The sequence below is a fragment of the Adiantum capillus-veneris genome, chromosome 26 (assembly GCF_014529385.1).
Source record: "Adiantum capillus-veneris isolate H3 chromosome 26, ASM1452938v2, whole genome shotgun sequence".
Lineage (NCBI taxonomy): Eukaryota > Viridiplantae > Streptophyta > Polypodiopsida > Polypodiales > Pteridaceae > Adiantum > Adiantum capillus-veneris.
In genome coordinates, this window is record NC_140956.1 from 102,637,186 (window position 1) to 102,663,813 (window position 26,628).

A 26,628-nucleotide genomic window follows, 5' to 3' on the forward strand; every position below is an offset into this window, starting at 1 on the left:
TAGCAGATCTTGAGACGGGCCACTAGGGGCTTTGGGCTTGTGAGAGCTGCCCTTTGGTACGAGTATAGTGGGACCCTGTAGAGTGGTTTTGGAGAGACCCCTTCTCTTCAGTTGATCACCCTGGGATCCCCTTCTTTCAATACACAGTTCGATTGGGGCAACACATATTGGCAACACGGAGAGAGCCTCGTCCTGCTGGAGCACTTCATTGGCAAGAGGAAGGTCTCACAGCTGAGTTCTTGTCAGGTTTCTCGAAGCGGTTGTGGGACTCCAGACAGCCGACGAGAGTCACTTTGTTCCAGTGGCTAGTTGCTCACAAAGCTACAGCAATTGGGAACTCGCTAGTATACACTGGCTTCTCGACAGCCTATGCAGCTTGTGACCATCCTTTCGAGAGTCAGCATCACTATCTGCAGGACAGCCCCATGGCACAGCAAGTTTGGCTTTGGGTTCTTCGGCTGATGCCATCCCTTTCCACAACGCGACAGTACACTTGGGGTGTTGCAGCTTGGTCCACCCTCACAACCCCTACGCTCTTTTGTGAGCTGGCCTCCACAAGCATGATGATAGTGATCCAAGGGGGGTCGACCTACACTTCAGCTTGCCACTGAGCTTACCACCCCAAGAGTGGTGCAGTGAGAAATGAAATGAAATGAAATGAAATGTTATATTAACGTCTTCAAAAGGCCAAAGTGACCTATGAGACCAGAAAGTTACAATGTGGTGGATCTCATACAAAGTCAGAGTAACAAAATAACAACATAACAAAACAAAGATATATACTATGGGATCCTAGACTGGTCGATGTGAACTGAGCAAAATGGGCGGCTTGTTGCGATAGCTAAATCACAAGAGATCTAGCATCGGTCATTGGCGGATCTCATCAATGGTTAGTAGTCTGACCGGGCATCGTGCATGCCTGGCCAGAGTGCTCCGAATCTTCTGACGTAGCCTCCGTCGATGCTGTGTAGTCCTCCGCAGTCGTGGGTACCTGGATTTCCCAAGCTCAATTGCTCAGGCAATCAGTGTGCTTCTGGTGTGAGACGAGAGGGAGCTCTGCTGTGGGAGTGGCTCCTGTAGCTGTCCCGTGTCTGCTCTGAAGAAGAGAGGTGTGTTGGGAGCTCGTCTGAGGCTTGACACTCTAGTTCATTTGGCACGCCCGTTGATCCGCATCTTTGAGGCTCGCCCTATCCCACGGGCAGAGACCGTTCGTGACTTTTGGTTGAAGCTGATCCACACTCTCAGGGGTCAGTTCGAGAGACTTCAGGGCAGCCCCGACAAGCACACCCTGGCTCCAAGCCCAAGAACAAAAAGCACCGGGGAAAAAAGCCCTTTACCTTTCGAGAGAACCTCCTCTTATAGGAATTCGCTGAAACCCAAAATAGAAAAATTTGGTTATCACTCTTCGTGTAGCCTACTTTGAGTCCATTTTAGCATTTTCCATACATTACCAACACTTGGCACACCACTCTTAGTATTCATTGCATGTTGGGCACACCTCGACAACTTTCCACCCTCTCTCTCACACTGCATGTGAACCACCTCTCAGCCCTAGGGGGATGTCACGGCGCCGTGACAACCCCCATGGGAAGCCACCCCTTAGTAATAATATTGGCCTCTTTATAGGCGCGTGGGAACAACCTCCACAAGAACCGCCACGTCATCAACAGCATCGGACTGCCGTTGACGGCGCCCGCGGCATCGCATACCACCAGAACGGCCGCCGTTGTCAGAGCCTGCAACCACTACTGACTGAAGCCACGCAAACAGCGCCAATGCGAGGGCACCATAGCTAAGCTCCCCAAGGAGCTCACACCTCCCTTTTATACCAATGGTAGTGACCCCTTAGAATATATATAGCCTGTAAACTCAAAAGGTAGCACCTCATGTGGGATATAGTGCAAGCCACGCGGCGGCCTCCTATTGACTGCCCCCCACAAGGCCCCTCAAAGCTCACCACAAATCTTCAAAAAAAAGCTCATAAAATCCCCCCCCCCCCCCCCCCTGACACTGCCATTTGGTGCTCAATGGTCAGAACACCGAGCCGCAACTTCTCACCCGATCCCCACTTTACCAATTTTAATCCGCACAAGTCCCACTGCACTTTGACTTTTGTATGGCCTCGAACCACGTGCTCCAAAATGGGGAAAAACTGCCAGATTCCCTGCGACCACCGCCAACTTCCAACTTCAATCTGCTATAGCTTTGCACCCGTAGCTCCGTTTGAGGAGCTGTCTGGACCAGCTCCTAGAGCACCTCGAACACTACATTTCAGAGCATCAAATCAGCACTCTGAGCACTTAGACCTGCCAACCCAATTGATCCATTCTCGAGCTCTTTTGGCCTAAGAAACCACATCAAACATACATTTCCGCTACCACCTCCCTGCGCAGGCCTCACATACCTGCTTAAGCCCTTTATCATGCACCTGTCAGCATCCATAACACCGCACAGCACACTTCCCAGCATCGACCAACTTTGGTTGTACCAATGGTTACACCAAATATAGAGAATTCACAAGAAAATGTTTGGAAATGCTAATATACGGTGCTATTAACACTAAATACCCCAGTAATATCAAGTAGATTCTGTGAGGATGGCAAATTCCAATGCATTGGAAATATTCATCTACTTGAGGTGTTCCCTCACAACACGAATAATTCGAGAATTATTCTCCTCAAAGTTGAAAAGCATAAAAAGCTGATAATATCTCCAATGTAATATCTTAAGAAAGAAAGAAAGGTTTATTAACCTCTCTTATAGGCCAAAGTGGCCCACGAGACCAATCAAGGTACACCTGGTGATGATATCTCATCACAAAAGGTACAAATATGCAATTTATCATCCTAACTAAACCTCTGACTAGATAGAAAAGAGGGAACTCCTCGTGATTCTAGGCTGTAAGCTTTGGGAGTCCTGCTCAGCCCAAGATTTCCATCAGTGTGCGCCTTGAGACAGAGAGACGTTCCAGAAGTCGTCACGCATTGTTCCTGCAATGGCATGCGATGATGGCCCGCATTTGCGGGTTGTGATGAAACTGTCAATCTCTCCACTATCATGCCTCTGGTGGCGCATCTCTCACCTGCTAAAACAATGCTCATAATGCTTTGCTAAATACACCCCCTCCCAAATCTAAGATAATCTGATATTGAGAAAATGCAGTTTTGTTGCCATCTATGGAATTCAAATCCTTGCATCCAAGGCATGTAGCAATCATTGTTTCCAGGGCCCATAGGCAGTGGGCAAGAGTATGATGTTCTTCCCTTCTCTTCTAGGAGCAGCACAGGTGTACAACAAAAGAGAATACCTCTTTCTCTTGATTCTGCAGGCCAATCACAGCAACCATAGACTCAGTAAAGCCTTCTCTCAGAAAGTAGAGCACAGGCACTGGAGTCGTAGCTGTAGCTGTTGCATTTCTGAATGTGGTTGTAGAGCTAGTTGGAAACTCCATAAGACCACAGATAAATTCCTGTCAAGAAATATTGAGAAAACATTAAAGAAAATACAACATATTATTGAGGAAATACTAAAGAAAAGCTGTTCATTGTCTCCTACATAAAAATCACTGGGGTGGACATTCAGTCCTCTTTGCCACACCAAGTTTTTTTCCTGAAATGCAGCGAAAAGCATAGCCAACCCCATTTTGATTTCAAACACAGCCAGTAGCACAGGTTGTGTAAGATCTTTGTAATCTGGGTAATTTGATAAAACTCTTTGAATGAACTCCATTGAGACATCCTGCAGCATTTTCAACTAATCAGCAAGCAGAAGTATCCTTTATGCTAGCAATCACATGAGCAAAGTACAAGAATGGTGCACCACCTGCCACTGCAGTAATTCTTGAATCACTTGATCTACTGAATGATTTTTGACATCTGTGTCCAAAGCTCTGATCCATGCAAACACGCTCTGAGAGCCATCCATGGATTTAATGAAACAAGTGATTTCATTGTAGAGCAGTCCCAGATTCTCGGCTTGTTGACGGTATACACACTGCAGTGATCAAACCCAATTATAACAACTCTCTGCATAAATTCAAAGCCAGTTCTGATTGAGCAACCTTTGATGCCGCAGAATTTATTTCTTCTTCCAGTTCTTGTATATTAATTTTCAGCCTTTGGTTGTCTTCTGATGTTGTTCCCCCTCTTACAATCAGATCATTTTCTTCTCGTACCTGTCCAGCACCATATATAACTGGATTGTAACTATTTATGCCATCTTTACGTAATTTTCATTATCAGTTCACACATCACCTGCAGCTCAAGTCTTGCCTCGGAGTGCTTTTCCAGTAGAACAGAACGTACAACTGCATACTTGGCAGCTGGATCGTACACTCGACTTGGAAGGACCAGGTTTAAACGGGTAGCCCCAACAAGTAGCCATACTCTTCCATAAAGAGAGCGAATACCTACTCCATAGAATACAAGTAATAGACTTGGACTTCTGCAAATAAGAGACCATCTCCAATTACATTGAAAGTTTTGTTCCTGTTATACCTGTAGAACTAGACTCCCGGCCAGACTGGCAATATAGCCAATCCAAACAGAGACTAACATGTGAATCAATAAAAGTAACAAATCTTTTATCGGACGATTTCTTGAGAAAAGCTTTAAGACGTTGAATTTCATCCTCAAGTTTGCCACGATCACCCTGAGATTATGACAACAGTGTTAGGGAAGTGGACAAGCAACATAGAAACAAGAATTAAAACACGACTTATAAAGCCCCATATTACCTGCACTACCTTTGTATGCAAATATCCTAACAAAGAATGTATTTGGGCTGCATCATCTCTTTTGAATGTCTTCGTAAAGGAGCAGATTAACTGTGATAAGATAGGAGTGTTTGATGAGTGCTCACGTTCATGGTCATCAAATAGACACTGACTCTGTGATATTATTAAAAAACACCTGATAAAGTGTGGCGCTTGCATCAAGAAAATCAGTTTTCGTGGAGTGTTGCAATCTTTCATTTCTATACCCCCACAAAACCTTTGTTGCAAGCCGAAGTTCCATAATCTTGCTATTCAACTGCTTAAGAGGCACTACCTGTGTGCTACAATCAATGAAGATTGCTATATTTAGCTTCACAGACGTAAGAAGACAGTCACTACTCAACATACAACCAATGTTCCTTTATTTCACTCATTCACAAAAACCTAGTAGTGATATGCAAGAAAGTAGTTAAAACATATTTCTGGTGCAACTTCCTTGTTAAAAGGATCTGCTAGGGTTAAAGAAGACAAAAGACTGTTCTACTTCAAGCTTCTTTTGACTATAATCTCGATTCTTGACTGCATGTCTCTACTGTGATGTCTTTTCTTATAAACTTGACATAGACATCCATGACATTTTGACGTTGTTCAAAAATTTCTAAGAAAGAAGAGAAATATCACTTGCCATACTCACAAAAAAGACTAAAATCACTTACATTAAGCGCGAAATCTCAACACTGTTTGATGCATTGAAAAGCAAACCAGCACCTGTACATCTGGCAGAGAGTGATGAACCCTGGAGAGAAACCATAGTTAACAGCTTTGAAATTCAGCTTTACTACATAGATACTCCATAACCATACCAGATCATCTCTGGGCTCCCTTTGGAAGACAGCTGAATACCAATTGAAGCGCACTTGATGACAGAAACTCTGGAACTCCTTAACAAAGGTACGGTTGAAATGACCGTCAACTGTCAGCAAAACCAAACAAGCAGATTGAATTGGTCGAATTGTGTACTTAACTAGACAGTTTTTGTATCTTCACCAAACATGAGATCAAACACAAACGTGCAGCTGAAGCTTCGAATCATTAATAGCACCATTGAGTGAGTCAATTCAAGGGAAGATAAGTTTTACTAGCATGTGCATTTGCACATCAGTGCATCCAAAATGTTTTGAAGAGATAAAAGGGGGAAATCATGAAGCTGCATTGAAGAAAGAACAACTGACTGACTTTACTTTATAGCAACAGACTTGTCTCATTTCAGTTGCTTGTTACATCAACTACAATATTGTTGGATTACCTCGTGACAATTCTATTCAAGCAAACTAATCAGGCCTTGTTAAACCAGAAAAGCCATCCCTGGGTTGGTCAGAACTACCTGAAATGGCATTTATCAGCCATACAGTTTGTTGATGAGGCACCAGATCCAAAGGTGATCTTGAAGAAAACTTCAGTGAAAAGTCAATAACTCCCAGCAGCTGTTCTTTTGCATCTACAAGCTATTGTTTACATGGTGGTGAGATGATTGCTGATTCAAAGCACAAAACATAAGGGAGTTGGTACTACCAACCTCCTTTGGAAAAGTATCATGTCCACCATCGCAAGTAAGCCTACTGGCAATCTGTGTCACAGTGGCTAGGACCGTGCTATCCTGTATTAAACTAAATGAATCCAGCCAAGGCAGAACAAGCCAGTTGGAATGCCTGCAGCCTTGCAAGAGTGCTTCCCGATAACAAGAATCTTGAACCAGGTGTAATGGAAAACACTTGCAGCCAGGAACCCGCAAGAAGTCCGTTGGAAAGGACTTCTGTAAGCTCTGTGCATTCACGAGATCACAGAGCTTCTGTAGAAAGTAAAAGGGAAGAAGCTTCAGGTACAAACTTTAAAAGACAACAGAAGCAAAGAAGGCTACATTAAGATCTCTTGCAGACACCTTTAAGATATCACTAGCCACGAGCTCACCACCTCTCTGTACAGAGGTATCCTCTTTATCTTTCCACAGGCCCTGAACAACAGACATTGCCATGCCTATACCTGCAAAATTGAAGTGCGTTCTGATGCCAAACAAATAAATCTATAGCAACAGGACTTCCTACCAGGCATTTTTGGAAGTGAGACAAATGATGAATTACCTTCCAGAGCCAAGCGACGAAATACTTCACTGGATGAGATAGATATGAAATCTGCCTCTCCTGCAGAAGTGAACAAAGTCAATATATTCAAAACATACTCGTGCATGCATGTGTGCGTACGCACTGATGCATGTGGGTGCGCCTGCACGTGTAGTCATCTTGTCCAAATAGATACATACCATGGGCATTATCAGGCCAAAGCCAATAACAGAAGCTCAACAATGCTTGCAGTTCTTTAAAAGCCTCCTTTGTGCTAGGAATGAGGGGGTGCCCAGAATGCTTCCACACATACAGTTTTAAGACACGCTTCTTGGCAGAAAACATTTTCTCAATTTTTTGCACTGTCTGCCTGAATTTAGCAGCTACCTGCAATAGTATGCAGTCATATCAAGGAGGACTGATGACATTAAGCCATTAAATCAGCAGAAATGGGAAAAAAAGTTATTACCTTTTCTGAAGAGAAATCTGATATTAACTGTATTATACTCCCTCTCAATGTTTTCCAGCACAAATACAATCCATGGCTTTCAGAATAGACATCACTCTCAATAAAGACCTCGCAGGCAGCCTTCCATAAAGCCTTATGGCTATCCAAAAGCTTGAAGTAAGTTTTGCATGTCTCTTTACTCCATTCAGAATGCCTGCATGAAAGTACCTCCTCTTCCAGACCTCTTACAAAAAGGAGAAGAGGATAAGCTGCTAGAGCTGAATCATTCCATTCCATTTCCATTACATAGTCCTTGGACTGACCTGCATAACACTTAAAGGACTTAATAATCAGAGATTCAGGTTTACGATGAAGATTTTGGTGAGATTTCTCAAACCAATCATCTTCAATTTGCCACTGCAGTAATGTGCGGCGAAGTGCATCCAGCTTGTCTAATTGATCGTCTTCAATGGCTGTAAAATGAATAAGACTTTCCATTGCCTGCTTATATACAGGGTGTCCTGATTCTTGCTCAATAATTTTACAGAAAAGTTTCAAGGAATTGCGGTGAGGCCCCGCTTGGTCAGCTTTCCATTTCATCCACATATACCGCATCTCTCTTGTGAGACTGCTGCAAACTCCTCTCATAATCCACAAACTTGCATACATAACCATCTTATCTAAAATCTTTGAATCCGGAACAGACCTTTCAACAAAAACCAAGGATTTTGAAGAGGATGGGTGCAATAGGAGTTGAAAAAGTGGACCAGGAAACACAACAGCAGCATCTTTCTGATTTTGCATCCATTTAAACAAGTTCTCTCTTTCATTTGTGTCAACACTACACCATGCAGACCTCACCTGAAATGCAGCTTGCTCACCAAGAAGATGCTCTAGATACATGCAGTCCCTCATAGCGACAGCCTCTATTGACATCCTGCAAAAGTTACTAGCACTCAATGGTCTTGGCCATCCACCAGGGAGCTGCAAGGTAGAAGATGACTGCACCATTGCAGCATAAGTTGATTGTGTAAAATGTCTTTTGGATACATCTGCCACTACACCTCCTTTTCTGTAATCTGCATACCCATGCACATAAGTTTGATCCCAACTGCAAAAAAGACTTTCTGATAATGAGAAGCCCCTGTTTAACAACTGCCAAAACAAATTCATCCACTGACGAAGCTCTCTAATACAAGCTGAGTAATCTAATGCAGAGGCATCAGAAATTCTACTGGCATCTATATGGGCATGACACATAGCATCTACCAATGGGACACTAGGTATTCCTGCATGAATCAAATACTGCCTGGAGTCTCCGGCATTCTTTGTTTGCTCTTCTTGTCCAAGAAAACAATTTACATTATCTATCCATGTATGCGGCTGCATGAGATGAATTTCAACTCCACGGTTTCGCATTGCCCTTGAAACTTCCCCATGGCAAGGATTTACGGTAAGAAAAAGTCGAAAATTAGGATGTGCGCGGAGAACTGTAGCAGATTCACTTGTCAGCCCTCGCTCATTGACCAAGATAGCTCCATTTGGCTCTAAAAGCGGATTAAGCCTATCAAGGACCTGTCAAAAAGGTCCCAAAAGTCAGTTAATATATCTATGACAGGCAAGCACATCTTTAGTAATTAAAAAACATGGATAGAAATCTTGCAAAAGATCAATACCGTTGGACTACATGTATTCGCATTTTCAAGTAGGACCCAATCCCCACGTTCAACTGCCCTCAGAAAGCCACCGTCAACCCACTCAAAGTGGCTTCTGTTGAACTTACTGCTCACTTTTCTCTTCAACCCCAGTAAATCATTTTCAACCGCTTCAACTTCCAAACTTAAATTCACTAAAGACTCTTCAAACAAGCTGCTTACAAATTTGACCTGACCTACAACCTGCAAGAGTAAGTTGATTTCCACTAAATCCGGCACAGTCCTTCCCATATTTCCATTGGCATAATTTCCAGAACTGCCCTCAGTGCGTAAATTCAAAGATTTTTCAAAATTTGACCAATCTGTCAGCATGTTTCGCAGGAGTGAAACTAGCTTCGAAGCAGGAAGTGTTTTATCCAAAGCAATAAAACACTGAACAAAAGCTACTTGAACAAGGTGACCCACTTTCTTTGCTAGTTGCTGCCAACATCGCAATACATCATACTGTTCAAAACACCCAAGCAGGTCAGTGGTATCAGTGCCACTAGACAACGCAAACTCTTGAAGAGGTGTTCCTGTAAGATGGGCTAGAAGCCGTACAAGGGCTGTCTTACCACAACCAGCAGGACCAACTAAAATAGACATCCAACCATTTTTTACACAAAGCAACAGCGATTCCAGACTTTTTATTTGGCCGGGAAGAAATGTGAGATCCTCCATGCGGGTCCATGATTGGGGTCCAGTTGATCGTGGCAACATCACATTCCCAACTCGCAAGGCCTTGCGATCCAGGGAGATTCTGGGATATGCCTCTAGCCTTGCATGACTTCCAAAAACTTCCTCATATAGCTTCAATACACAGCAACGATCCCTTGCTGTTCGCATTCTTTGTAGATACACAATCTCCAAAAACTGAAAGTTGGTTTGGTTACCACCTAAATAAATTTGAAAGTAACATCAGCTTGACTTTACATGTAATTGCATTTGCATAAAACAAGATGCAACTTTTTATTGCTACCTTCAACAAGGGCACATGATCGCAAAACATCTCGAAGATTGAACTCCCATGGGGCACCAAGATGCCCATAAGAACGAGTAACCATTGTATCCTTCAGAATTCTGGTGTTAAACTGAATCAAGTTCGTGAGAAACTCCTGTGAAAGTGATGGGTGCAAGGACCTTGATATAAAGAGGAAGTCTTCTTCAGAAAGTGTATCAACATAGACCTGGAAAGTCCACAATTAAATAGACGTTTATTCAAAACTAAAAAATAATGACAAACACAAACAAATAGACCTGCCTTTGTAAAACGATTTAGAAAGGACCGTGGTAAGCTCTTCCTACCCCCTCCTTGTAAAGCAGGATTTTGACAAGCGAAGATCCGAAAACTTGGATGGCATTTAAAGGAGCGCCCAAGCTCCGGTATGAAGACCTCACCCCGATGATCTAGGCAAGCATTTAAACCCTGTTCTCTTACAGACAGTAAGCGTTACAAACAACATTATTGAAGCTCCACATCAGTAAACACGAACAACGTTCCTTACCTCTAAAACTGACTGAGATGCAAGATTCAATTCGTCCAGCAGAACCCAACTACCCACTTTCAGAGCCTGTTGAATCCATACATGCCAGAAAACACAATGACTGAAAAAGAGAAAATGGGCTACTGATATTCTGTTATTTCCTATGCAGCCATAGAATAGGAACAAGAAGAAAAATTTGAAGGGGGGAATAAGAAAAAGATCAATAAACAAAACTAAACCGCAAACCTGTAAGAAAACCCCATCGGACCACCTAAAATCTGCTCCGTCTCCTTCGACAGGCAAATCAGAACCAAGAAGATCCATCATATCCGTCTTCATACAAAATTACATACACCAAATGGCATGAGAATTCTTTTCATATGAAAAGTTTAAATGAAAGGGCTATAGGTACACAGAGTTCGCTGACCTGTTCCGATAGATTGATTCTTACTAAAGAATGGCCTGAAATATTTGAAATGGCAGTAATCAAGCTTGTCTTTCCAACACCTGGGCTTCCTTCAATTAGGACTACAGAGAGAAAATCAGCCATTAATAGTTTTTTCTGCTTCAACCGCAATCCTGGATAATGATAAGGTTCTTATGCGGACAGACCAAGCTAGTACCTGGCTTGGGAAGTTGCATCGCTCGTAGAATGCGAAACGTATTGATGCTTGTTGTAGGTGCCATCAATTCAAAAGTTATCTCCTTGGGTTTCATTGGTCCTGCTATGCACCGGAAGAGATTAGAATAACAATAAGGAAGAAGGAATGTGCATTGAACTAAACACACCATTTCTTGTTCATATTTTTGTGCATTAACATAGGAGTATGGTCCACTTTAGACCGTAACATTGGCTAGCATAATCAAAAACAGTGAAAGACTTCTCACCTTTGGAGATAAAAAAAGGATGTACTCCAACCTTGTTCTCAGATAACATGAAATGCTTTCCTGTCATCATTGTGTTGTCATTAAAATCTTCACTAGTAAGCTGCTCATCCTGTAAAAGAACAAGATCTCAACAGCTAATAATATCAACAAACGCACGAATACAGAACCAAAAAAGGAGTTGAAAACACTAACCGCAGGGAGTTGCTGCAGCAGAAAATCTAGGCACTGTTTTCTCAACGATCTGACTGACTCATTTGACAAGCCTGTGCCTTCGCGAGTAAAACATCATTTCCGTAATCAAGAAAACGACCATAAAATTCTACTCTGGTGAGATTATTCCCAAACAGTGTTTCTTAAAAATCCTCACACATGAAGAAACTGGAACAACAAGGAAACAGTTGTTACAGAACAAAAAGTGAGATACCTAAACTGATGCCATCAAGAAGCACCAAGAATGCCCCATGAATACATGCACAAATTTTCCCAATTTCTCCTCCTACAGTATTTACAAAATGTATCCAAGACAAGAGATCACGAACAGTGAGCCCCCTTCGAATGTCTTGTTCTTGATACCACTGTTCATTCAAAATACACTATATGAGTTCCCTGCCAAAAAAAAAAACCCTATTCTCTTTTAAACACCAAATTTTCATGCATTAAAATAAACAAACCTTCCAAAAATTCAAAAGAGGATCCGTTAAAACAGGTTGAATATGATCCAAAAACCTGTCTCCAGTTTTAAATTTCAGTAACACAAACACCATATGTCATTTGCTCATCAGATCTTACAAAGCTTAGAATGTGCACACACCGTGTGTGAATAATGCTCCTTAGGTCATCTTCTTCTATGATGGGTGGCACCCAGATTTCTGTAAAACGATTTCTCAAGGCAGGAGAAAGCTCTTTCTTCCCAAAATCACCACCCGGATTCATTGTGGCCATTAAAAAAAAATCAGGATGTGCTGAAAGCTCTTCCACGTTTGAGCCTCCTTTCTCTGCAAGCACCTTAAGCAACAGAGAATCCATTTCAGTTTGGCCCACCACCAAAATGCTTATTCCTACATCACAAGGTGCAGTTTATTTCAATCAAGACATCAAAACCCTTTCCAAGATACTTCAGTCAGTCAAGTGCTGTAGAAGATCATCATTCCATTGAAACTTGAAAATTCAACCCAAAAACACAAGACTTCAAAACCCTTTCTAAGATACTTCAGTCAGTCAAGTGCTGTCGAAGACCATCATTCTATTGAAACTGAAAATTCAACCTAAAAACACAAGATGAGCACTACAGATCTCATTACACTGTTTATTATGAGATCCTAGGGAAGTAATTTGTCTTATTCATGACAGCCTTAGACCACTGCCTCAGATCATATGCTTTGATGATCAAAGGTGTTCTGGCTCTCGCTACTGGAGCTAAGGCGTCACAAAGAAAACTTAGCCTAGGAGTTACCAAGAGATCCTCTTGAGGGACAGGAGAGTTGCAGATCCTTTGCTGCAAACCCAGACAGCCCTTACACACTTTTTCAGTTCCAATATACTGCAGTTGCAGCAGGTTCTACTTCCTCACTCACTGGCATACCCACTCAGACACCTCTCTCGAGGAACAACATTGCACAGGGCTATTGCCATTTGTAGATCAAAACATCAACGATTAGTAGATAGAGCCATCAACAGTCGCCATCGGAGGAGAACTGCACTACTCCTCAATGGTCTCCTCCTCTTGAGGCAACTCTTGATAGGGAAGAAGTGTGTTAAGAGGAGAGACTCCCATGACTTGCAAGCTGTAGCCTCAGCTTAACTTACAGTCATTCCAGGACTTTTTCTTACCCATTCTAGCTAGGGATTAAGTTAAAATTATGCTTCACTTTTTGAAGCACTTTTTGATGAGAGATATCATCAACCTTTAGGAGAACCGGATTATCCTTCTTTCTTCTTTTGCCTCGTGTTCTATAACTAGAAAGAAACAAAGATATTTTGACGTCTATAAGAGGCTGAAGTCGGCCTATGAGACAATTCAGATGTTCACAGATGTATGTCCTCTATCTATCGGGAAAGGATAAAAGGCTACAAAAATACTCAAAATAGTCGTCTAGTGGTGGAGATCGTATGTCACCTGGTGGACTGCTGATCCATCTCAGCTGAGATACATGGTATGTGAGGGGGAGATGCAACACTATCTCTGGGGCGAATATATGCTCACGGTAGTACAATTATGAAGATGCATCAGACTATCTAGCTCCATCCTCAGTCCTGTGCTAAATTGGGGGTGTAGTACGCGGTACATGGGTGGATCTAGGGCGAAAGCAGCCTGAATAAATTCCAACATCTGGGATCGTCTCTCCTAGACAGCCTAGCAATGCCGTGATTGGATCTCTTGGACCTGTCTGCGACGGAGTCTAGGGGCTCTGTATCTTGGAGCTCCTGATCGTCTCCTGGCTCTGATTGTCTGAGCCCGCTCTAAGGTGACCACTCTCTGTGTGGTGGGTGGTAGCTGCGAATATCTCCCTGTAACAGGGTTACAATGTCACTTGCACATGACAAGCAGTTAGTTACAGTTGGTCTAGGGTTCACACTGGACGGACCTAGGCAGCGACACGTAGCAGTGGTACGGGTGGTGGTCTAGTGGACACCATGGCCAGATCACCACACCACAATTTGGAGGTAGACGTAGCTGGATCAAGTTATTTTGCTAGCTGTTGGTGGCTCTTTATGATTGTACATATGTGTGATTGGTTCTAGTCGTCATAGGCATCACCTACTTTCTATGGTCTAGCGTCTTGAAGCTTCGGACTTGGGTCCAGCACCGCACACCTGCACCCTCCCTGCACATAGGAGCCTCAACACCCCCGTTGTACTTGTTGAGTCCTCGACCTTCTACTCATGTGGTGACCCCTCATGGCAAGTTATAGCAAGTAGAAGAGCCCACTGGTGTCCTCACTCGGGCTCAGAGGGCAACCCTTGGTCTCAACCTTCCAACAAGGTACACTCTTCCACCCACTATCTCACCGGTTAATACCCCACTTCCAGTTGTCGACAAGCCATCCCCTAGTGCCAAGAAAGGGTCTTCCTCTCTAATCTTCGATATTGATGGGGCTTTCTTGGAAGCAGTAGCTGACCTACAACAAATCAAGGTACCAAAGACACGATTAGCAGAAAAATAAAAGCTTACCACAGAGACTATTGTGAAGAACACCTTCGAGCAACTATCACTCTATGGCATGCTTCCACGAGATGCAGGTTTTCTAAGTGACACCCTTGCCGTTATTCAATCACTTCACCCCGGAGCAAGTCCTAGAGGCGGGTACCTTACGATACAACCATTAGAGTCCTATATGATATACCACCCCGTTGCTCCCTTCACTGATTATAAAAGTCCTCGTCTCACCGCATCCATCTTGGGGAAGTATTTCTCAGGAATGATAGTGGATGGTGGATCCGGCATCGATCTGATGCTTGAGTTCACCAATTTGGCATTAGGTCTACAGCCTACCCTATCCGCCCCCTTCATAGTCACTGTAAGGATTCTAGGTACTAATCCTTTATTAAGTATTTAAACTCATGATTAAGACTTAAAAAACTTGAACTGAACTCAGAAACAAGACTTAGAAGACTCTGTGTTGATTGATTGAATGTGTGATACGAGGGCCTTATATAGGAGACGAAGAGACATAAATGAAAAGACACGTCTCTTGGTGAAGAGAGACATGACTTTAGACCTAAAGACATCCTTTTGGCAAAGAGCTGCAACCATTGGGCGAAGAGTCGCACCCGTAGAGCGAAGGGGTGTGACCAATCGTCGAAGGAGTGTGGCTTTTGGTGAATAGGCACGTCTCTTGGGCGAAGGGGTGTGACCATCCAAGTGTAGAGGTCCTCCTTGGCATGGTTCTTCGTGTATCTGCAACTAGAAGTAGATGCATTGCTGTTAACATAGTCACAATCGTGACATCCCCTCCCATTTAAAATGAGAACCCGTGTCAAAGAAATGACTTCTGATGTTGATAGAACTCTGGAAAAGCATTGAATCTGCGAAAATCTTCAGTCTCTGAATTATCGGAAACCTTTGTCTTAAACCTTTGCTTCTTATGAAACCTTTTTGCTTTGACTACTAAATCCCATGTCATTGCATTATTCAAAGACTTTTTAGAGGAATCTGGCATAGTCAGGTTGACTGCAACAAGAGGTTGATCTTCAAAATTCTTCACGCGATGTAAAACTTCTGGTTCAAAATCTTCCAGTAACTGCGAAATATTTGGGGAAGAGGACATCTTCTCAAGGTACTCTTCAAATGGGGTAACTTCAACTTTATGAATAACTGGAGAGGATTTTGGCTTGAGAGTATAATCATCTTCCAATAATGAATCCCAAAATTCTTCACAATCATCTTCAGAAACTGTCACTTAATGACTTGCAATTGGCATATCATCATCCAGCAAAGAATCAAAGAAATCATAGTCGTCTTCAGACTCGGAATCTGCAACCACCTCCTTAACTTTGTCTGGCAACAAAGTATCACTTGGAAAAACTTCTTGCTTGAAATCATCTTTGTCTTCATCAATTGATTCAGGAGAAGTTAATGAATTCAAAAATTCATCAATTAGAATTTTTGCATTTGTATCGGAAATCATATTCTCTTCATAATCCACTGTATCATGCTGTTTGACTAGTACACGTGAGTCTTGAATCACTCTTTCCGCACGATAAAGCCCGTGTAAAGACAATTCACATCCATCTTTGAACAAATTGATAGTATGTCCTCGAATGCTAATTGCTGGATCATATTGGAATAACCAATGTTGACCAAGAATCATGTCGTCATAAGATAAAGGCATGACTTCGAAAGCCAATTGATTAGCATAAGTTTGAATCTCATAAGTTTGAATCATATTGGAATAACCAATGTTGACCAAGAATCATGTCGTAATAAGATAAAGGCATGACTTCGAAAGCCAATTGATTAGCATAAGTTTGTATCTCAAACTGCAACTGTCAAACTGTCTAATCACAAGTCAAAATTGATCCATCTGCTAATTCCACATCATACAAGTGAGATGTCCTCTAAGTTGGTAAGCCAAGCTGTTGAACTATCTGAGTGCTAACGAAATTATTTGAGCATCCGCTGTCCACCAAAACATTAATGGAACGACCATTGATAGTTCCAAGAAGGCTCAAAACTTGCTTTGAGAGAAGCTCCAAAACTGAAGAATTGCACTCAGCATGCTTCATAAGAATAGTCGTATCATTTGAGACATGAATCGTGTTGACCACAGATTTTCCTTTATCCTTAGAAGAATTTGGTGATGCAGCAATCGATGATGTTTCCGCGTTGGAATTTCTTTTCAAATTACACGGATTTGGTTTCTTTGGACATTGATACCATCTATGGTCACCACCCCAAATTGTACATAATCCATCCTTCTTTGAAGTTGAAGATCCATTTGACGAAGAGCCTTGCTGAGTATTGGAATGCCGATCTTGAGAAAAATCACGTCCTTTACCACGATCAAGTGGAGGAACATGTGAAGAAGATCTACTTTGAGATTGTCGGTCTTGAGAATAGAACCTTGAAGTTGAATAAGGTTGCGTTGCATGCTGTCTGAACTGAGACTGATGTTGCTTACTTTGGCCATAGCTATCTCTACGATCGCGCTGTGAAAAGCGAGCGCTGTTTGAAGATCTGTCACCACGAAGAAAAATCCGTATAGGGCGTCCATTATCGCCAAGACGCTCCACATAGGCAATTGCAACATCCAAGGTGGTAGGGTTGTATTTGTGCACATCATCCTTCAGGTTGGGTTCGAGTCCATCGATAAAGCTGTGAAGTTTATCAGAGGGACTAAGGGTCTCTATCTCCAGAGTTAGCCTTTGAAACTCTGTGATGTACGCGGCCAAGGAACCTGTCTGGCTCAGACGGCGAAGAGAGGATCGGGAATGAAAATTCGCATTGGCAGGTTCGAACGCCTTGCGAATAGCACGCCGGAATTTATCCCAAGAAGGTGTGTGTTTACCATCAGCAACCCGTCGTTGCCACCAAAGAAATGTTGTGTCCTTGAGCAGAGAACTAGCAAGTGCAACTTTTTTACTCCCGACCAAGTCTACTTGTTCGACAAGTAGACCTCCATTTTGAATAGCCATTGGTCCAGTACGCACTTGTCACGGTGACCAGTGTATGGTTCCGGCAGTTTAACATCAAGCTTCTTCTTCTGTGCAGCATTAAAAATTTGTAAAGTAGTTGAAGTTTGCGATTGTCTACCTCTTTACTTGGATTTGGTTCGTTTGGTTCGTCCACCGAAGCTTCGGAAGAATGTGTTGAAGATGCTGCATTAGTAGTCCAAGAAGCAACAGGACGACTTCGAGAAGTGTTTTGCGTTTGCATCTCAACCAAGCGAGTGTGAAATGATGCGAGGGTTATGGAAAGTGTGGCCATCTGCTCCTTGATAAGAGTAAGGACATCATCATATTGACCACCTCCGTCATGAGAATTCGGCATGGTTACGCCTCAAAAAGATCTCAAACAGATGCAAGTTTTGGGTCGGGAACAGAGTCTGGGACGAGTGCTCCGTGAGCGGAAAATGCCTTTAGAATAAGTTTGCTCTCTGAGTCGGGAAATCGGGAATAATTATCACTTCCGGCTCTGAGTAGAGAATTCACCCACAAAATTTCATCAAGGAATCCCGTGTACTGGTTCGCGTCTACCATGTGTGCGAAATGTCTTGCGTAGAGAAGGTGCGCACAGAGCAGAGCTAGGGAGAGGCGGTGTAAGGTTTTTTTTAACTTTTTTTATGTATGTTCATGGGAGTTTTTTTTTTTAATTATAAGGTGTGTTCGCATTGGCTTTTTTAAAAAAAATTGGGTGTTTTCACATGGGTTTAAAAATTTTGGTTAATTTGGAGGAGGGTTAATGTATAATGTAACTGCACATGAGGGCTTAAAACAATTTGAGTCTTGGGCGGCCACTTAAATCAAGTGGAAGTCCGGGCGGTTTTAATAAAAAAACCTTGCGCTGAATTTGCCAAGCTGCCAGCGTAAAAAAACTGCCCAGTGTAAGAAATTCAGCAATTCTGCCCAGCGTTTCCAGAATTCGTTTCAGCATGGCAGCGTTTCAGAGAACATAATCAGCCCAGCGTTCTCTGCCTAATCAGCCCAGTGTTCTCTGCCTGCCCGAGAGGAAAGGGGTGCGCAAGGGGCAAGCAGCGAAGGGGTGCATCCAGCAGTGCGAAGAGGCATAATTTGCGTAGAAAAGCACTTTCAGCAGCCAGCGTTGGGGAAGAGAGGTGAATCCTGGAGAAGGGGTGTGGGCAAAGAGAGGGTGTGGTTGCTTGCAGGGTCAATGCCTTTTCGCGTGAAGGGGTGAGAAACTCTCGGAACTGAAGGGGCACCTCCGCTCGAACCTTCTCATTAAGGGTCATTATTACCGGTAGGCCCGCACACATACATTGTACTGCTGTCCGTTATGTATTGAATTGGAACAGAATAAGTTTAAGTTACCTCATGCTCATATGCACATGCGTACCACCTTTCTTTTGCTTCCATGCAACTCCGGGAAGGGGATAGAGTGTAGCGGCGAGGGTGAGAGGCTCACAACCTTCGGGTCCCGGAAAAAAATTTTGCTCTGATACCACTGTAAGGATTCTAGGTACTAATCCTTTATTAAGTATTTAAATTCATGATTCAGATTTGAGTAACTTGAACTTAACTCAGAAACAAGACTTAGAAGACTCTGTGTTGATTGATTGAATGTGTGATACAAGGGCTCCTTATATAGGAGACCAAGAGACATAAATGAAAAGACACCTCTCTTAGTGAAGAGACATGACTTTAGACGTTAAGACACATCCTTTCGGCGAAGAGCTGCAACCATTGGGCGAAGAGTCGCACCCGTAGAGAGAAGGGGTGTGACCAGTCGTCGAAGGAGTGTGGCTTTTAGTGAATAGGCACCTCTCTTGGGCGAAGGGGTGTGACCATCCAAGTGCAGGGGTCCTTGGCATGGCACTTCGTGTATCTGCAACTAGGAGTAGATGCATTGCTATTAACATAGTCACAATCGTGACAGTCATGTTGGCCGACCATAGGACAGTCTACCCATTGGGCATAGTTGACAAAGTGCCTCTGCACGTACAAGACCTGCTAGTAGATTCACCACATGTAACCTTTTGGTCTCATAGGTCATTTTGGCCTTTTGAAGACGATAATATTACATTTCATTTCTCTCTCAGACATGATATCAGATTCACCAATTGTAACTTTTTCTTTTGGTCTCATAGGTCATTTTGGCCTTTTAAGACGTTGATATAACATGGCATTTCATTTCTCTCTCCCCCCCCCTTCATAGTCACGTTGCACCACCCAGAGGACAGTCCCCCTTCTCTATTTTGGATGATGACATATGGAAGTTCTCCAGAGATGGTGACATTATCAATCTAGGGGACTTCAATGCTAGGACTGCCCATCATCAGACAGTATTTTATGATACTTCAGAGGAGATGCTGAGAGAACTGGATGTTGCAGAGACGGGCCTATCCAGACGATCACAGGACGGGGAACATACTGAGTATGGACGGCACTTGATAGACATAGGGACTGCACATGGATTGGCCATCTTGAATGGCCTACAGAGATTTCCCGTTGCGGGAGGTTTCACATGCTTTCCACACAGACATGGAGCCAACACAATGGATTATGTCATGGCACAGCCGAGCCTAATCTTTAGTATCCAGGAGCTCATAGTTGGGCCCAGACCTATTGAGGTGGCAATGGATCATGCTCTTGTATATTGACCATCTCTTTCCAATTCAGTGTAGCGCATAGTCCACGGGTAGCAGCCCCTACTCGCTACACCTTCACGTGGGAGACAGATTCTCTATACATAAACGGGATCTATACAGGCCTATGCACTGAGGAGCTAGGGTGACCTCTAGAGGAGCTTACTACTATACTGAAAGACATTACATGATGCAGCAGTAGAGGCATACCCACACACCCACCCTGAGCAGAGACGTCATTCTGGGAGCATGCCTCAGAACAGCTGGTATGATGAGGAATGCCACCAGGCTAGAGCTAGACTTCAAAGGGAGGTGCTTTTGAGGGACATCACTCACAAACAGTAACAGATTGACTTCGGACGCCTAGTGCAGCGGAAGAAGAGGGCATTTTTGGCTCCACTAGAGCAGGATCTATAACAGGTATTCTTGAGTCAGGACTCGCGTGAGGCATGGCGGCTCTTTCACGAGCAGTCCCCTCCCTCCTCTGTCACAAGACGGGCACCACATGCCAATAGAAAAGAACAGACTGAACAGACTTTTAGCACTTCAATAACAACTAAACTGAAAAAGAGAGATGACACGCGACACGGAGTAGCGGAATTCTACCGCAGAGAGTATTGGCCCCAAACCTTGGCGCTCCACTCTCGGTATTTCTTTATATTGCATCAACACAGTGAAGCCGGTACTCCAGACTTTGCACCTTCTCCAAGAAGCATGCCAAGAATGAGCCCTAACCTCATACTTAAAGGCCCTTGGCTTGATAACCAGTTACAGTGAAAAGCCTTCAAAACTCAAAAGCATCTGGTCCAAAAGCAATCCCAAAGAGCTGTCAACGTAATTTACGGAAATCCGTACAACCTGCCACGTCATCATGTCAACGCAATTTTCAAAAATCTTCCACGTCATCAGTTTGTGTGTGTGTGTGTGTGTGTGTGTGTGCGCGCGTGCAAGTCTTACTTTATTTTAATCCTTTGTCACTTCGGACCCCATCGGACAGGGTCCCCATAAGTTGGTAGCACTTTTTCTTCTGTTACTACTTCTTCTTAGGGTTTAGGCCCCTTGGCCGGCATCTGCAAGTTGACTCCATCTTTCAGGGCCTTGACACATCAGCAGTTTGTTTGTAATAGACTTGGACACTCCAAGTGAAGAATCAATCGCGACAGCACCAAATAACCACTTCAAAACAATTCACAGATCACAATAGATTTGCATTGGCCCGACGGAGTTCCGTGCCTAGAGATATTGGCCCCAAAGACTGGCGCCCCTTTCGGTATTTCTTTTTGTATTAATCAATTCGAAGTACAAGAGAGTGGATCGGAATTCACTCTCAGACTCTGTGTCTAGATGCTCTGAGAAGTGAGGCCCTCACCTCTAATTTAAAGGTTACAAGGGATGCCCAAAAAGCAGAGCACCAAAAGCTTCACATCAAAAGCAACTGCTCTCTCTCTCTCACAGAGAGTCAAAACTTGAAAGCAAAAGCATTCTCTCTCTCTTTCTCATTGCATAGAGAAAAAGCAAGATTCGCGTCGCTCATCATTATTATTAAATTTTTTAAAAAAAAATCAGCCTCCACGATTTCCAAAAATTAGGGTTTTTGGCAAAAATTAGGGTTTTTGTTGTCCGCCACGTCATCACTTTGCGACATACCCCCCTCTTGAAAGCATTGTAATCGACCGCGATTACACCTGCTAAACCGACAAAAGTGATAAACCGTCTTAGCAGACACTGACTGTTAGCACCTACGTACTAGGAACACACCTCTAGCACATGTACAAAATCGACAGTCACATCACACGACATCACCGGACATCACAGGACATCACATGACATTCAACATTCATTCTGATCATAGACCATGACTTATCGGCAAGGTAGCTAGCTCGAACCGGCCCGTAGGGCGGTAGGCGTTGGCTTTCACCCGAAAATCTTTACTTAAACACACACACAGAGCACTTTGCAAAGGAGACCTGTAACGAGAATTAACACTTCATCACACACACGGCTCGGAAGCTAGTCCTCCGAGCAGACGCCGACAACCTGTAGGCCCCAAAATTGGCGCCCCTTTCGGTATTTCTTTATTCTTTAGGAGGGTAAATTACAAGGTAAGGTCCTGGGAATCCTTCACGTGTATCCACCTAGATACCATTTGATTTGGCCAAATTTCGGCAACATAACAGCCCCAAAACTTGCGCGAAACCAATTCCCCTGCTGGAACTCGCTTGCACTGTCGTATACCCTCTGATTCCTGTCTAAAAACAGTAAATTCAGCACGCTGTATTTACTCGTTTTTGCCCTGTTTTCAGCCCCAAACAGTCCCCTACCTGTCCTTTGCCAATGGGGCACGATTCCCAATGATCCTGGCGTCCGTATGGCTCAAAAACAGTCAAATTACAGCGCATACACAGCGCTGATTTTGCACCTGTACGGTGAGGTTATGACCCTCACCAGTGCCTGCTTTGGAGCAGCAGTTAGCTACCCCTGTTCCTGCTCAAGGAGGCTCTTGCCTCAGCACAAAAGCATGAACCCACACAACTGTACATCAGTCAAATGAGTAGCCCTCTTGTGGGGCATCACATAACTGCACGTAGGGGAGAAAGAGAGCAGTATGTAGCGTGCGGGGCATCACTCCCGTCACCATACTGTGCATAGAGGGCAAGGTAAGCATTCCATAGCTTCTGTACCTGTTGCAATCCGCCTGTGGCTGAAAATGGCGCCCCCTTTGATGATATGCAGCTCGTTTTTGCCTCCCAGAGTGGCAGAATCGCTCACAAGCTGACACGTCGCCCAGTTTCTGAGTTTGGGCTTTCCCTGCTAAAAATATCTCAACTGGTGCGTCGGTTGACTTCGCGGCAGAGTTGTAAAGTGTTCCCCTAGTCATACCGAAGGTAATGACGCGAACACATTTCGTGGCCCAAAATAGCAGTTCCCTAAATTTTAGGAGATGCTTCCGTTGGGCTCCCACTGGTCTTCTGACCATCTATCCTCATTGGGACCGCATCCAAAAATGCAATGTGGCCCAACTGTCGGATACTTTTTGTTGGAAGTCTCACCTTGACTTTACGTCTTAATTGAGTTCACTTCCTAGTATCCACCAACTTGCTAAGTGCGACGGGGGGACCTATATGATCTTGCTCTGAGCCTAGACATCCTCTTACCATACGAATTCCAGTGCCGACCACTTCCCGTCTGCGGGTGAATCTACCGTTCACATTGGCCATACAATGTCCGACCGTTTGCTACTTCAAAAAGAGGGTCTCAAAATAAATAAAATAAACCCCATTGGAAAGAAACCAACAACCAAGGTTAGCAGTTGCCACATCTCTGTGACATGGTTAATAACTGCCACGTCCTCGTGACATACCCCCCTCTTGAAATCGCAAACGTCCTCGATTGCATACCATAAATACACGCCATTGATGATCTTGTGCTATCAACACTCTTTTATCATCGCATGTATCCGCAAGAAAGGTCGTAACATACATAGATACAAATGACTTAATGAGGCCTTCATGCTTTTGCCATTTCTATCTATGGCACTGAATTCATATGTACATTCGATGTAATAGCTCTATCATTACCCCTCCTTTGCACACATTGGGTTGGGGCATAAGTAGGCTGTAACCCAAAGGCTTCAAGGTAAAGCTGCAATACATTTGGTGACTCTGACAGTTCATGCTCTTCCATCCACTTTGCATCCATAGGTGGATAGTTCTTGAACTTCACCAAATAGCGTCTTGCAACTTGTCCTTTAACTTTTCTGTCCTTATGTGCCAAAACTTGCTCAGGTACCAGGATCTCATCAAGTTCCTCAACTTCTGGCTGATCCTCAACTGGCATATCTTCTGGCACATCACCCACGAAGGGTCTTAGAAGACTCACGTGAAACGCATTATGAATCTTCCACGCATCAGGCAATTTCAGCCTGTAAGCCACATCGCTGATCTTGTCAAGCACTTGAAAAGGCCCATAGTATCGCATGCTAAGCTTAGGAAACAGCCGTTCCTTGCCCTTCATCTTCTTTAATCTTGCCTTTTCGAACCTTAAGAGAACCCAATCACCAGGTGATAGTAGCAATTCACAACGGTGACGATCAGCAGCCTTTTTCTATTTTGCCTGAGCCTTCTCCAAGGCAACTTTAATCTTCTTATACATCTCATCCATGTTCTCAACATATCGATCTGCCTCAAAGATCTTGTCCTTTGTGTGCAAAATGGGAGGAACCTTTTTGCCGCCTTCAACAATTTCAAAAGGTGCTTTGCCAGTAGACGAATGCACTGTATTATTGTACGCATACTCAAGCATAGGCAAATACTGTTCCCACTTGCCCTTATTATCTGACACATAGCATTTCAGCAGATCTAAGACAGTAGAATTGGCCTCTTCTGACTGTCCATCAGTTTGTGGATGAAACGAAGACGAGAACTTGAGCGTAGTACCCATGTTCTCAAACAATCCTCTCCAGAACAAACTGGTCATGCGAGGATCACGATCACTGATAATCGATTGTGGCATACCATGGTACTTAAACACATTGTACATGAACAAGCGTGCCATCTGATCAGATTTTATCTTCTTCCTGACAGGGCTAAAATGGGCCTGCTTGCTGAACCTGCAGATAATGGTCCATATACCATCATTCCCTGTTGGCGTCCTTGGAAGATCAAAGATAAAGTCCATAGCAATGCTTTCCCATGGCTTATCCGGAATCGGCAGTGGTTGTAACAACCCTGGTGCCTTTTGCCTGTCAAACTTGACCTTTTGGCAAACTATGCATGCTCGCACAAAGGCATCCACATCTCTCCTCAAGGTAGGCCAATAGAAGAACGTCTCTACCGCTTAAACTGTTGCATCAATGCCACGATGCCCTGCATACGGTGGGACATGACTCTCTTCCATGACCTTATGTCGCAGTGGCCTAGTGACACAAAGTCTGCCATGCATCATCATAAAACCATCTCTGAGGAGGTAGTGCTCGTGATGTTGCCCCTCTTGTAACTGTTCAAAGATCCTTGCAAAATCTTCATCAGCAGTATACTGTTCCTTCATGTCATCTAACTCATGATGATAAGGAATTGACACAGCTGAAATTTGTGGCTTTCTTGATAACGCATCAGCCACAACATTCTTCTTGCCTTCCACATGCATAATCTGGAAGTGGAACATGGAAAGAATGTTTGCCCATCGCATATGCTTTTCGGATAACTTTGACTGTGTCAAGAAGTATCGCAAGGTCTGATGATCTGTTTGGACAACAAAATCAGCACCTAAGAGGTAGTGCTTCCAGCTAGAAAGCGCATGAATCACGGCCAAGAGCTCTTTCTCATAGACTTGCATAGTCCTCTCTAGCCCTTGCAAAATTCGGCTTTCATAGGCTACTACCCGTCCATCTTGCATTAGCACTGCTCCGATGCTACTGCCACACGCGTCACACTGGACCACAAATGACTTCCTGAGATCTGGCAAAACAATAACTGGATCTGAAGTCAACTTTTCCTTTAAGAGACTAAAAGCTGAAATCTCTTTTTGGGTCCATCTGAAAGTGACCTCTTTCTTTTGCAATGCGTGAAGAGGCGATGCTGTCTCTGCAAAATTTCTGATAAACCTTCTATAGTAGGAAAACAATCCCAAGAAGCTTCTGACATCGTGCACAGTCTTCAAGTCTGGCCATGTCTTGATAGCTTCGACCTTTGCGGGATCCATTCTTACACCATCCTTTGAGACTATGTGGCCCAGAAAGTGGATCTCTTCAAGGAAGAATTCACTTTTCTTAGGATTGACAAGCAACCTGTGACTGTGCAGCTCTTCGAACACAATGGTCAAGTGACGCCTATGCTCCTCTTCATTCTTCGAATACACAATCATGTCATCGAAGAATGTTCCAACAAACTGTTGATGCGAGCGGAAAATCCGGTCCATCATTCTGTTGAACGTGGCTGGAGCATTTGTTAGCCCAAACGGCATCACTAGAAACTCATAAAGACCAAATGTCGTTCTAAACGCAGTCTTGTGCACATCCTCTGGGCTTATACGAATCTGATGGTACCCACTCTTCAGGTCTATCCTGCTGCAAAATTGCAGCACCCTCTAAACGATCGAGAATATCATCAATGCGAGGAATAGGAAACCTATTCTTGATGGTATTCTTATTCAACGCACGTTAATCAATACACATGCGCCATGAGCCGTCCTTCTTCTGCACTAGGAGCACTGGGGAGCAAAAGGGTGAAGAACTAGGCTGAATCAGCCCCTTCTCTAATAACTCCTCAACCTGGCCTATAATCTCTTTCTGCTGCGCCGCACTAACCCTGTAGGGAGGTCTATTTGGTGGGCTACACCCTGGCACCAAATCTATCCGATGGTCCTCAGGTCTCTCTGGCGGCAATTGCGACGGTAATGAATCAGAAAAACAGTCACTAAACTTTTGCAAAAATGCTGACCTTTCTTTATCTAACACAGATAAATTTGACTGATCCCTATCTGAGACATCACGTGCAAAAATCAAGTACACAGAAAGATGATTC

The 26,628-nt window shown here is 43.7% G+C and overlaps 1 protein-coding gene across 6 annotated transcripts in view; it reads right to left on the reverse strand.

The window, feature by feature from the left end:
* The window catches only part of LOC147423921 (midasin-like protein), a 238,227-nt gene that overhangs the window by 107,443 nt on the left and 104,156 nt on the right, over positions 1-26,628 (reverse strand). For 4 of the 6 annotated variants that reach the window (XM_086500902.1, XM_086500900.1, XM_086500905.1 and 1 more), the window contains 28 exons: positions 12,157-12,350; positions 12,017-12,071; positions 11,770-11,920; positions 11,538-11,614; positions 11,346-11,454; positions 11,081-11,179; positions 10,885-10,985; positions 10,704-10,790; positions 10,479-10,544; positions 10,235-10,399; positions 9,953-10,160; positions 8,956-9,869; positions 7,301-8,854; positions 7,032-7,218; positions 6,853-6,912; positions 6,654-6,754; positions 6,291-6,563; positions 6,099-6,219; positions 5,578-5,687; positions 5,431-5,510; positions 4,911-5,055; positions 4,736-4,825; positions 4,497-4,650; positions 4,254-4,408; positions 4,061-4,174; positions 3,823-3,993; positions 3,556-3,738; positions 3,308-3,469 (listed from right to left, as the gene is read on the reverse strand). In XM_086500902.1, the coding sequence (XP_086357028.1) occupies positions 3,308-3,469; positions 3,556-3,738; positions 3,823-3,993; positions 4,061-4,174; positions 4,254-4,408; positions 4,497-4,650; positions 4,736-4,825; positions 4,911-5,055; positions 5,431-5,510; positions 5,578-5,687; positions 6,099-6,219; positions 6,291-6,563; positions 6,654-6,754; positions 6,853-6,912; positions 7,032-7,218; positions 7,301-8,854; positions 8,956-9,869; positions 9,953-10,160; positions 10,235-10,399; positions 10,479-10,544; positions 10,704-10,790; positions 10,885-10,985; positions 11,081-11,179; positions 11,346-11,454; positions 11,538-11,614; positions 11,770-11,920; positions 12,017-12,071; positions 12,157-12,350 (5,886 nt within the window). The remainder of the gene's footprint in view (positions 1-3,307; positions 3,470-3,555; positions 3,739-3,822; positions 3,994-4,060; positions 4,175-4,253; positions 4,409-4,496; positions 4,651-4,735; positions 4,826-4,910; positions 5,056-5,430; positions 5,511-5,577; positions 5,688-6,098; positions 6,220-6,290; positions 6,564-6,653; positions 6,755-6,852; positions 6,913-7,031; positions 7,219-7,300; positions 8,855-8,955; positions 9,870-9,952; positions 10,161-10,234; positions 10,400-10,478; positions 10,545-10,703; positions 10,791-10,884; positions 10,986-11,080; positions 11,180-11,345; positions 11,455-11,537; positions 11,615-11,769; positions 11,921-12,016; positions 12,072-12,156; positions 12,351-26,628) is intronic. The other 2 variants (XM_086500901.1, XM_086500903.1) reach the window with 2 other exon arrangements.